The 13,194-nt window shown below is 33.8% G+C and overlaps 1 protein-coding gene across 3 annotated transcripts in view; it reads right to left on the bottom strand.

Moving 5' to 3' along the window:
• Positions 1-2,102: 2,102 nt before the first annotated feature.
• The window catches only part of PGGT1B (protein geranylgeranyltransferase type I subunit beta), a 46,986-nt gene continuing 35,894 nt past the window's right edge, over positions 2,103-13,194 (bottom strand). For all 3 annotated transcript variants that reach the window (XM_079782602.1, XM_079782604.1, XM_079782603.1), the window contains 2 exons: positions 12,538-12,646; positions 2,103-8,415 (listed from right to left, as the gene is read on the bottom strand). In XM_079782602.1, coding sequence (XP_079638728.1) covers positions 8,234-8,415; positions 12,538-12,646 — 291 coding nt within the window. In that variant the 3' untranslated portion in view covers positions 2,103-8,233. The remainder of the gene's footprint in view (positions 8,416-12,537; positions 12,647-13,194) is intronic.

The raw sequence follows: 13,194 nt of genomic DNA, 5'->3' as shown, positions 1-13,194 counted from the left end.
TCGGGCAGGAGTAAAGATCACATTGTTGAATCATACTGAGCTTACTATTAACTAACACCCCCATTTAAAATTTATGGGGTTCTCTCTTATCTCTCCTGCCCAAGCTGCTTTTTCTAAATCAGTGATTGGTCCTCAGATTTTGAGTGTGCACCAGAGCCACTTGGAGGGCTTGATAAAACAGATAGCTGGCCCCTCCCCCAGTCTCTCATTCAATAGGTCTAAGGTGAGACCTGAGAGTTTGCATTTCTGAAAGTTCCCAGGTGATGATGCCACTGCTCCTGTCCGCAGACCACACTTTGAAAACTATTGTGCTAAGTCTATATTAATAAAGACATTATTTTGTCTGGCTGGCATGGCTCAGTGCTTGAGCCTTGACCTATAAACCAGGTCACGGTTCCATTCCAGGTCAGGGCACATGCCCCACTTGCCAGCTCGATCCCCAGTGTGGGTTGTGCAGGAGGCAGCAGATAATGATTTTCTCACCACTGATGTTTCTATCTCTTTCCCTCTCCCTTCCTCTCTGAAATCAATAAAAATATATTAAAAAAATAAAGACATTATTTTGATTTCACTATCTCAGACATAGCCCAATTAGTATTCATTCATATAACACATAAAAAATAAACTGCCCCCAAAACTTAACTTGTTTTCTACAAATGTTGTTTATCAACAAATGAATACTTTTCTTCTTTTCATGCAGAAGGGAACAATTTTAAGATTGATAACATCCAGTGTTGCAGAAGATATGAGGAAAGAGGTACTCTAATACCCTGTTGGCCAGGCAGGTGTGGCTCAGTGGTTGAGCATATACCCAGGAACCAGATCACGGTTCGATTCCCAGTTAGGGCACATACCTGGGTTGTGGGATTGATCCCTAGCAGGGATCCTGCAGGAGGCAGTAGATCAACGATTCTCTTTCATCACTGATTTTTTCTCTCTCTCTCCCTCTCCATTCCTCTCTCTGAGATCATTAAAAACATATTTAAAAAAAAGAAACCCTGTTGGTGTCTGAAAAGCTATACTGGTTTTGGGTGGCAATTTAACAGTTATTACCAATACTTTTAAAGTATACATTATTTAATCCAGAAATTTCTTTCTAGGAAAACCACAGAAAAACATATAATCTTCACAGCAACATTTGTAAGTTGGAAATAACCTTAAGATGAGAAATATTTTAAAATATCAGTTATAAAAGAAAAAAAGGTATTGCCTGAACAATTATTCTTATATGCATATTTCTATAATTTAACCACTGAATCACTTTCTATAGTACACCCTACAGCAGAAAAAAAACACATTTTGTAGCACAGAATTCTAGCATGGTACTCAACTGCTGAAATTCAGATGGCAAGGTAAAAAAGTCCATTAACATTCTAGAGCAAGCTACTTATGTACACTTTGTCAAATTGATTATTTTCCTTCATTCCTTAGAGACTTTTTATAGCTCTACCAAACTCCCTGACTTGCTCATCTAGGATTAAATGAGGGAAACTGGCTTTGAGCCTAAACTCATATTTCTTCCAGTGAATTTTAAGACTACTTTCTGATCACATTTAAAATCTGTATCAAAGTACTGTCTACCAGTACAACCTTAGAAAGCAGTGTGGCAAAAGCTATCAAAAATTTATAATGTGTGTATTCTTTGCCCCAGCAACTCCACAGCTATAAATTTAGCTTAAAGAATCACATGTAGGCAGCGATACATTTTCAAAGATCTTATAGCAATATTTTTGTAATTGTGTAAAACACAATTACAAAAGCACCAATTGGTACATTTATGCAATGAGATACTATGCAACTGTTTAAAGCAAAGTATGGATAGTGAAAGACATTCATAATATATTATTGAACGGAAAGTTATAGTACAGAATATATAGCATATCTCATAGTCATATGTATACTTATATGTGTGTATTTGGTTACGTATGTATGTGGTATTGGGAGGATTTAAGAGTATGTTTTAATGTCTGGTAGGGCTAGTTCCCTCTATTTCCCCCCCCCCCCCCAGTTTCATAGTTACTCTCATATGTTCTCTAAAACACACACACACACACACCCCAAAAAAAACACACAAAAAAAACACCATGGCAATTTTTATTGGGATAGCTTAAATTTATAAATTAACCTAAGGGAAAAACATGTTTTGATGTTGAGTCTTACCTAAAAATATGGTATAATCTTTTCATTTTGTTCAAGACGTTTTTGTCTTTTACGTGTTTTATTTTTATGCTTTCCTCATAGGTTTTGGACATGTCTTAAGTTTACACATCTTTTTTGAAATCATAAAAGATAAATTCTCTACAAGTATATTTCCTAACTAGTTTAGGTTTGTGTGTGTGTGTGTGTGTGTGTGTGTGTGTGTATATATATATATATATATATAGTCTTTTATTCTTCTTAGTAAACATTTTAATTGAACTATGATTATACATATAGAAAAGTGCATAAATCGTAAGTGGACAGCTTCATATTCATAAAGTGAATGCACCTAGGAACCAGCACCTGGATCATATAACGGAATATTACCAGCACCAGAGAAGCTTCCTTGTACTCTTCCAGTCCTTGTTGAGCTAAAGAGGACAGTTGAAAAAAAAAGTATACATTATGAATCCTTTTACATCAAGTTCAAAACCAGATAAAACTAACTGGCAATTACGTCAGGGTAGTGCTTACCTTTGGGGAGGGAGGTAGTGACTGCAAGGGGGCGCTGATTTCTGACACCATAGGTAAGTTTTTCCTATTTTGAACTTCATTTAAATGGAATCAGAGTATGTACTCTATTTTGTCTTGTGAAGGCTACTGATATTTCTGTTAATAAATTGCTACTTTACTAAGTTCTCAGAGTGTTTCTACAAATTCCTTGGGTTTCCCAGATAGAAAATCATATCTGCAAATAGTTTCACTTCTCCTTCCCAAACCTCATTAGCTAAAATTCCAACACAATGTTTATTAGTAGAGAAGATAGTGGGCCTTGTTCCTGACTTTAGTTGGAAAGCCTCTTTTGTTTCAACATTAAGATGTCGGTTTTTGGGCAGAGGTACAATGTTAATGAATTACCATCAGTTTCTACTTGACTATATTTAACATGAATGAGTGCTCAATTCTTTCAAATACCTTTCCTGGATTATTCTCATTAACTTTTTAAATATAAATATTAATGGATTGTCTAATATTGAATTTTCCTTGCATTCCTGTAATAAACTCAACTTAGTCATGATTTATTACTTTTTGAAAGTGCTAGTGGATTGTTTGCTAATAGATTAAAATTTTTGCAATATTCCTGAGAGTCTATAATTTTCTCTTTGTCAGGCTTTAGAGACAATGCCATTACATTCACTTTATAAAATGAATTTGAGTCTTTTTTTTTTTTTTGGCACTTTGAGGTTCAACATTCTTTTTTTAGTCTCTGGGATTCTTTAAACATTGAGACTATTAATCTTACAGATTTGGTAGAAATCTTAAACAATCTGGGCCTGATGCTTTTTTTGTAAGGAGTCCTTTAACTATGTTTCTTCTATGGTAATAGTTTCTATGGTAATAGTTCATTCTGAATTTTTGTATCTTACTAGGGTAAATTTTGGCAATTTGCATTTTTCTAAAAAAGTTACTTTTCTAATTTATTATATGCAGTTATTCAAAGTGGTCTTATAATTTTGAAAATTTCCCTGTTTTATGGTTATTTCTATGTCATTTAAATTTTTGTTTCTTCCCTTTTTTCCTTAAGTAGGTTAGATGGTGGTTTGTCTTTCTTATTCTCTCCCCTTTCCCCCACTTTTTACTAATTATTTTCTTCTGCTTTCTTTTGGCCTTTTTCCTCATTTTTAAGACTTGGTAGATTAATTTTCAGCTTTCCCCATTTTTATTGATATAGTTCTAAATACTATGTATTTCCTGTTATAACTGCTTTAAAAATATATTAGGTTTGCCCTGGCTGGTGTTGCTCAGTTGATTGGAGAATTGTACCATACATCAAAGGTTGCAGGTACGATTCCCAGTCAGGGCACATGCCTAGGTTTTAGGTTTGATCCCTGGTTGGGGCAAGTATGGGAGGCAAATAATTGATGCTTCTCTCTTACATCAATGTTTCTCTTGCTCTCTCTCTCTCCCTACCCATCTCTTGCTAAAAAAAAAAAATCAACAAAAACATATCCTTGGGTAAGGATTAAGAAATAAAAAACTTAAAAAACATTTAAATAAGAAATATTAAGTTCTCATCAGTCTCGTGGTGATGTCTTTCTGGTGTGCTTTCATTGTCTATGGTGATATTGGTCTGTTTCTTATAACTCTGAATGGGATTTGATTGTAATCCTTTTCAGCTGCTCATTTAGAAAAAAAATTAGTTTTCTGAACTTTTAGGAGGGAGGGTGATGACTTTTTTTAGATCCATGGTCCTAACACTCCCTTTTCATTTTTACAAAGTGATTTAAAAGGTTATATGGGTCTGTATAGGTCTCCCTTCCCAATATTTACCTAGAGTCTAGACTTTCTCTTCCCTTTGTCCTATTGTACTTATCCTGTCCAATTTGGGTTCTAATTCTAGTTGTTTTTCCTCGGTGCTAGATCCCCAGGGGTGAGTATGGGAGGCAAACAATTGATGCTGTCTCATTACTTGTTTTTTAAAATATATTTTATTGATTTTTTACAGAGAGAGATAGTTAGAAACATCAATGAGAGAAACATCGATCAGCTGCCTCCTGCACACCCCCGCAACTGGGGATATGCCCGCAACCAAGGTACATGCCCTTGACCGGAATAGAACCTGGGACCCTTTAGTCCGCAGGCCGACGCTCTATCCACTGAGCCAAACCGGTTAGGGCTGTCTCATTACTTTTAAGAGCTACATAGGATAGGCCCCAGACCGCTCTAGCACAATCATCACATCTTATTGTATTGCTGAAACACTCAACTGAAAACGGGAACTTGTAGAACCCCTAACCCTCCTAGTTTCAGCTTCTGTTCTCAGATTGGCCCACTGCACCTTCTAGTGAGAAACTGTGGGCAATGTTAGAGTTCTATTCTCAAGACTGTCAGAAACCAGCTGCCTGCCTTCCACTCACAGATATTGAGACCATGTTGGGCAGTGATTGTCACTTACTTGGATATTCACATTCACGGGGAAACCTTGTCCTTTAGTTTTGTAGAATAGGGTCTGTGGCTATCCCAGTTACAATGTATTCATATGGGGAGATTAAAAAATTATACTGCTGCCATCATTTTCTCTGAGTTTAAACTGAGATCTCTATTGCAGAAAAGAGGTTTTAATAATAATTTTATGGTAGTTATGACAGAAATTGTAATTGGGAATATTCTGTATTTCAGTTACTATGCTAAGTACTTTATATGTATTACCTCATTTAATCTACAAACAACCATATGAGTTAGATATCGCCCCCTCCCCCAATTTTATCAGTGGGGAAGTCAGGGTCTAAGACCACACTGCTGCACTGGCAGACCTGGGATTTAAGCCCATCATCTGACTCGAGAGGATCTCTTTACTAAACTGACTCATCCTATCAAGCCCAATAGTTTTCAAACTGTACCACTGCCAGCAGAACTTCTATTTGAATTTAAATATTTACAAATAACTGTTTAACCATCTAATGAAAATGTACACAAATTACAGATCAAATCTAAAACACTATATGATAAATAGGTTGAACTGTATTGTATGACCTGATTAACCTTGTTTTTATGAGATGCTCAAAACAAAGCTTCTACTATCTCCTAAAAAATACCATATTAAAAGAGAGAGAGAGAATACACCATATTAGAGGTGGGGATACAGCATTGGGAATAGTTATTTGAGATTTTGGAGCTCATATTTCTCTTCTCATTGTATCACCATTGCTAAAAAACAAAGTATATATGTAAAATATTACTTATAATTTACCTAATAAATACTTTTCTTGTAAATAACTATTTAGAGAAAGTTAGGAATAGTTTCTCCACAATTCACACTAGTCTGGTATTTTTTGGTCAGTATGCTGCTGTGGAACATGACAATCACTGGTTCATAAAGTTTTTTTCTATTTTTATAGATAACTTTTTTAAAAAGATGTTTTTATTGATTTTAGAGAGGGAGGGAAGAGGGAAAGAGAAACATCAATGCATCAACAATCGGCTGCCTCCTGCACGCCCCCTGCTGGGGATGGAGCCTACAATGGAGCATGTGACCTGACTAGCAATAGAACCAGCAACCTCCTGGTGCATGGGTTGATGCTCACCCACTGAGCCACACCAGCCAGGCCATAGATTTTTACAAGAAGGCCCCACTCAAGTATATACATTAGAATCTTATTATAATCTATAATCTTATGTTATTAAATTATAGAAGGAGTCAGAAAGTATTTAATAGTTTTATGAAATATTTTACCTTGGCATTCTCTTTCATTTATGAATACACTTACTGTTACTAACTTTCCCACCTTCCAATGACTAAAGGTGATTCAGGAAAAACAGTTTGGGCTTTGCATATAGTTCTAAAGCCATTACATATGTTATTTTAACTCCGATGGCTAAATGATGATGTAGTTTGAGAAGTGGATATCTTAAAATGCCTGAATTTAAACAGAAGGAACTCATGGAAAGATGACATCTGTAGTTAAACTTATGTTTTTCTCATCATCAGAAAATTGATTTTATTTCTAATGTAAAAAAAATTTACTCTGGCAAATTAAAGTTTAAAACTGTCCATACCAATAATACATGATCAGTTTTTTCAAGTATATACTAGCGTTCCCTTTATTTGGCAAGAACCATAATTTAAGGCTATTTTTCCTCCAATTTAGGAAATAAATTAAAATAAAATGTTAAATGTTACTATACCTAAATAGCGATACTAGTAATTTAGTTTTTATACTGATACTTGGAGAACAAATAAGTCAACATTTATTATCACCACAATTTTAACTTAAATCCAGCCCCTTAAGTGAAGCGTTTTCCTTCTCCATTTCAGTACTAGTTTCATATCTTTGAACGTCATCATCAATCGTGATTGATGTGATTTACTGAATAACTTATTATTGACCAGATGAGTTTTTATACTACGTCCTTTACAATTAGCAAGTTCACAGAATAAACAAAACAAAAAGAACAAAACCAAACCCCCGTCTTTAACCCCTAAATAGTACATTTCCCTCCAACTTAGCTGAAAATATAAAAACATAAATGGCCACATATGGAGCTAAGCCATTTAATTTACTTGAGCAGACCTATTTTTTAATTAAATTTTTAGTTATTAAATTTGAAAAAATTAGAAAATTATCAGTTTGAAATTAGAAAAGCTAAAGCATGGGGCAACAAACTAAAAATAAAATCCAAGTGGCTAAAAATAACTGTTATAAAAGTACTAGGATAAATTATGATATCACATATCTCAGAAAAAGAAACAAAACTACTAAGTGTCTTTTCTTCCAGATAATACTGTTTTCTCCCCATAAAGAAAAAGAAAAAAACAGGAACTAATAATTTGAGATTAAAGTAAAACATAACTGTTAATTTACCCTAGCAAAATCTAAATAAATGATCTGCACAGCACAAAACTTTTCCATTCACTATCACATACAGTTAAATTACTTTTCCCTCAGTTACATAATAGTCTTCTTAAAACAATCTCCCTTTACAAAAATTATTGTATTAGTTAAGCCTATTCATTCTTGCTATGAGGTTAATTTCACTTATACTGGTATAGCCCACACAAGTTTAATTGGCACACACTTATGAATGAGACAAAATAAATCATTCTTCTTTTTTAAAAATTATGGGATCAATTGTTTTCAAAGAATAATCCCAGATACTTAATTCTTAAAGCAATTTTCTACCATCAGCAATCAAGCATTTAAAATGATCACTAAGTGTTCATCCAAAGATTATCAATGCTATGTGAACTGTAAACTTGAAGATTTCTATTTTATAGTATGATATAATTTGTACTGAAGAGTTTTAAAAAAGATAACCTACATACACACAGTTAATTTTCCTCAAAGAACTTCTTAGAAATACAGTATAAACATTTAAGAACCATAACAGAGTCCATTGTGGTTCAAACTTCAAAGATTTTCTTGAAACCCATTACAAATTACTGGCTCAAGACCATATTCCAAAGTGACACCAGCACAAGATTTGATTGTAAGACTCTACCTCTTAAAAAAAGAGCACACTTGGTTATACATGGCTTTTAACCTTGAGCTACAGTTATGCTACAAATCCCCCCACCCTCCCAGTCTAAAGTCAGTCATGTGGAGATGTGTACATTCTCTGAGCACTGCTTAGAGTCCTTGCTTTCCCAGCTCTGATGGAGATCTCGAAGGCGTTCAGAAGTCCGTGTGCTTACATTCAGGGCAGGATGAACTGTACAAATTCCACTTTCCTCCATTAGAGACAGGCCACAAATTCCAAAGTATGCATGCAAAGCATCTGAAAATGAGGCATTTTTGTCACAATAGGCATTCTAATTTGTACATGCTACAAAATACTTTAGCTACATATCTATCAGCCCATCACTACATTAAAATTCTATAGTTTTTGAAATATTTGCTTTCACAAAGTCTCAGACACCAATGTTTAAAAAACCAGATGATCAAAATCTGATATTTTATTCAAGACAATAATATTAACAAAGGAAAACAGTTCCTAGCTGAAGAAGTGACATTTCCAACATACTTTGGGACTAAAGGACAAAAAGGAAAAGTAGCAGCAATATACTAGTAAAAGTCTTCTCACTGTAGTGGGGTTTCCCCTTTGCTTACTCTAGAATATGGAAACAAGGGGCTTTAACTCTATCATCATAACAGGTAAATATTTTCTTAAAAATAAAAATAAACCCCTGAACCTAGGTAGTAGCACCCTTCCCCTCTAAGTTTTATTTCTGATAGTACCCAAGCTATATATTATCCTAACGGTGTGTTAAAAGAAAGGCACTTAAGCAAAATAATCCATTCTGGAATGCTGTACCATATTTAATTTTCCAAAATAGGGTACTGTCAGTCATTCTAAAAATATCTGACCTGAAAATAAAAGCAAGCTTACATTCTATTTGGCTATAATAATGTGAGATTTCATACCATAACAATTCTTCTACACTGTTCTCACTAGTTTCCCATCTTTCAGGGGTCAGCAACCCTCTTCCATTAAAGTGGCCACTGAAGTCACATGGCTGTTGCCTGCCTGAGAGCCTTATATGGACTTCTAAAGAGCTCAGAGCTCTGCAGTTATGGGAACACTACAAAAAATAGATTTTTGTAGCAGTAAATTTTTTTTTTCTATTTTTGATTTGGCCATCATTTATGACCTCAAGAGCTATTGAAGTTCAAAACATCTTACCAAGTCAAACTTTGACAAAGAATTAAAGAATAAGTTTTACTTAGACAAGTATAATTTACTTTTCAAAACAGAATGGTAAATAGTTGTGCTTACTCAATCTTATTTGTGAAAAAGTTATTTCAATAATGGAGGCCCATGTTAATGCCCTTCTTTGTCTTTTCACAGAATGCTTAGGTTTCTTCTGGATCATTTTCCTCTAATTTTCAAACCATAAAAAATTTTTTTGTATTTTCCCTGTACTATTATATGTTAGAATGTACTTTGAAGTTATTCTAAAATTACAAAAGACACAGAGCAACATTAACTTTTACTATCTAGACAATAGAAAACTTTCCCAGAAAAGAATGCAATAGAAAGAGAAATAAAATACATCCAGAATAACATAAAATTGGGCCTTACACTTTACAGTTAATGTACAAACACATTTTTTTTTCAAAAGGATTCTTGTAAAATCCAGTGAACCAGCAGTTAATTGTTTCAAACCTCAAATAGTAAAAAAAAATAATAAAAAAATCTTAGTATTCAAGCACTTAGAATACATTATAAATACATTCTCTTCTCAAGTGTCCTCTATAAATGTATATAAAATCTCATTGTCAAATTGGTTATTAGATAATAAGATAATTTTAAAGACTTGTTGAAATAATTTTTATAAAAGCTCTAGGAAAAGGTCTCAGGTCTATCCACCTAAGTTCAATTTCTCATACAAAGACTTTCTATGCTCTGTAGTGTACAGGCTCTGAAGACACTGTCACATATCCGTAAAAAGTATTACATTGAAGTATTCACACAAATGTTATAGAAACTGATCTTGCAAGAAAAAAGCTTCAAGAATCTTCTTTTTGAAAAGCTATTATAAATACTCAAATGTATTTCAAGTATGCTTATACAAGAAATGCTTTCTAAGAGATTGTCATTTCCCTATTTCCATTTTGTTAAAATAGTACATTATTTGTTAAAATAGTACCATGCACTAGCTGAAAAAAATGGCATCAAGACCAAAATAATTGTTTTCTTAAGTCCCTTTTCTAACATATCTATGGCTATGTGTTATAGATACCAAAACTTTAAAAATATTATTTTGCTTTAGAAATTAAAAACATTGTACATTTTTTTCTAAAGGAGAATATTTTGCATGAAAATACAAGTATGGATGTTAAGGACATATTCCTGCTCATTTCAGGTACAAATATATAATTTTATGAGCCCCCTATTTATATTTTGATTCAAGTACATGTTCCGACAATAGCAGTGCAATAATAGGAGATGAACTGAAGAGGCTCTAGGCTAATAACAAAAACCATGATTCTATTACAATGCTGCAAAACAATCATTTCTTGAATCTACTTTCATATATTTATAGCTAATAATTTTTCAACTTGCTTATTAAATATGTCAGTGTTCTGAATTATTTTTAACGAACTCTCAAAGAGATTTTTTTTTTAAAGCTGTAAATAGATTCATTTTGCTGGAGGTAATAACATAAGGGGGGTGGGGGGGGGTGAGCAGTAGCCTGAAGAATGACGCTAGAGGTGGAAGGAGCCAAATCCCAGGAGGGCCTGTGTGCCATGCCAAAGAACTGACTGAGTGCTAAGAAAGTCTTTGAATTTTTAAAATAGATTTAATAGAAGAGTTTAGATTAGAGGTTTTCAACTTTTTTTTTTACATCAGAGATCCATTTGAGAGATTGAAAAAAGCTTTGGCCCCTTCTCCTCTTCTTTAAGCACACGTACATACACACATACAAGGTGTCAATATGAGGGGGACAAGGCTAGAGGCAGGAAGACTAATGAAAAGACTTCTGTAGAATCCTAGGCATGAACTTGGGTTTAGTGCTACTAGAGTTTTGGGCCAGGTGGAGCATGCAAATAATGAATTCAATTGGCAGGTGAGGTCTGAAGGGCCTATAGATGGCATCCATGTAGTTACTGAGCAAGCAGTTTTGTTTTTTTTAAAAAAATATATATATTTTATTGATTTTTTACAGAGAGGAAGGGAGAGGGATAGAGAGTTAGAAACATCAATGAGAGAGAAACATTGATCAGCTGCCTCCTGCACACCCCCTACTGGGGATGTGCTCGCAACCAAGGTACATGACCTTGACCGGAATTGAACCTGGGACCCTTCAGTCCGCAGGCCGACGCTCTATCCACTGAGCCAAACCAGTTAGGGCTGAGCAAGCAGTTTTATATTAAGAGTATGCAGCTTATAATAAGGTTTGGAAAATATCAGAAATATCCACATATTTTGAAGAAATGTCATTATTAATACAGAGTTTTCAATATTTTGAAAAAACCCACTTAAAAGTACTTATGAAATTCAAGAATCTTTTACTCTTCACATCTATATCATTCCTGAATTTGGAAAGCATAGATTATCATACTGTCTGAATCTATTGGGTTCCTGAGTTTTAGATAGTGAGTGAATGGTGAGAGTTAACACAGCAAAGTATTCATCTAAAGAAGAAACTTAACCCGTTGCACTTGCTTGCTTTTTTCTCGATTCCTTTATTCTACTCGGGATTTAATTTTTTAAATACCCCAGATTTTACAAAGCACGGCAGTAGAATAAAAAACTGGAGTTTCTTTTCATACAAACTTATTTATTTGGGTTTTTTTATATTTCAAATTATTAATACATTCAAAGAGTAATTTTAATCTCGATGCTAACCGTGTCGAGTCACACTCGACATCCGAGTGCAAAAGGTTAATCTGCCAAAATTCAGGTAAGAAAAGTCTGGACAGTGAGGGACACCTGTATTCAGGATTTGAGATTTTTGATTTAATAATTTTTGAAAAGAACAAAAATGGGTTCCTCCTTTTGGATTAAGAGCAATTTATTCTATGTAGCTCAACTGATAGCTAATAACCTAAAGACTTTGGATGGATCAAATGATTCTGTAATTTGGACAGGGCTTATTTAGACTACCTGCCTTACTGCCTCAAATGAAATAAAACATTGCTAAGTAAAATATTTAGAAAATAATGTAAACTATACCAATATATCTTGATAATCAAACCCTTCCTTTATACCCCAACACCCTAAATCTACCCTAAACTTAAACAATTTACTTACCTTTTAAAAAACATATTATTTAATGTAAGTTTACAACTAAGGCTAAATTTCCTATATGTCCTTTCTGAAAAAGACGCTTGAAGGTTTAGTCAAGAAATAAACAAAAGGAAAGTTCTGGATTCATACAAAAAAATAAATTACCTGGATGACTATCTGGCCACTTGGCAAATCCCCCTACAAGGCGATCTTGAGTTGATAAGATGTAATTTCTATTTTTCTCAAAGTTAGTGTACTGGAAAATTTTCAGAAGCTGAAATGACAAGACAAATATAAATTTACTGACATAAAACTTTCATATTGACCATTTTCAGATCTATATCATTTAAATACGCTTTTCTCAAGCTAAGGCTCTCAGAGCAAACCTCTGGGGGGCTTGAGCACTTAAAAGTAGTCAACCACATTATCTTTTATATTATCGTATCAAATGTACTCTCCTGATTTCTTGACCCATTCAATGTTTCCTTCTTTTGAACCATGCCCACTTAACCTCTTTGCATCACAACTTCCCAAATCTGTTCAACTTCTTTAGTCATTTAAAAAAGTGCAATTTTATCTACCATATTTTAACTCTTATGATAAGCTTTAGAGCTGCTATTAAGTTACAAACTGGTAGTAACTAGAACTAAAAATATTTCATAAAAGAGCAACAAAACTTTATTAACCAGATGCTAGAGACAGTTTTGAGAATAGTAAAAATATTATAGATCTTTAGGAAAAATAAAATATAATTGAGACAAATATACTTTTAGCCTAAAAATTATGTAGCTTAAAGATTTATGACATGTATTATTTGTTCTC

This window comes from Cnephaeus nilssonii (assembly GCF_951640355.1).
Source record: "Cnephaeus nilssonii genome assembly, chromosome: 2".
In the NCBI taxonomy this organism is placed as follows: Eukaryota; Metazoa; Chordata; class Mammalia; order Chiroptera; family Vespertilionidae; genus Cnephaeus; species Cnephaeus nilssonii.
The sequence above is the reverse complement of the archived record's forward strand: the minus strand, read 5'-3'. Positions and strand labels throughout refer to the sequence as shown.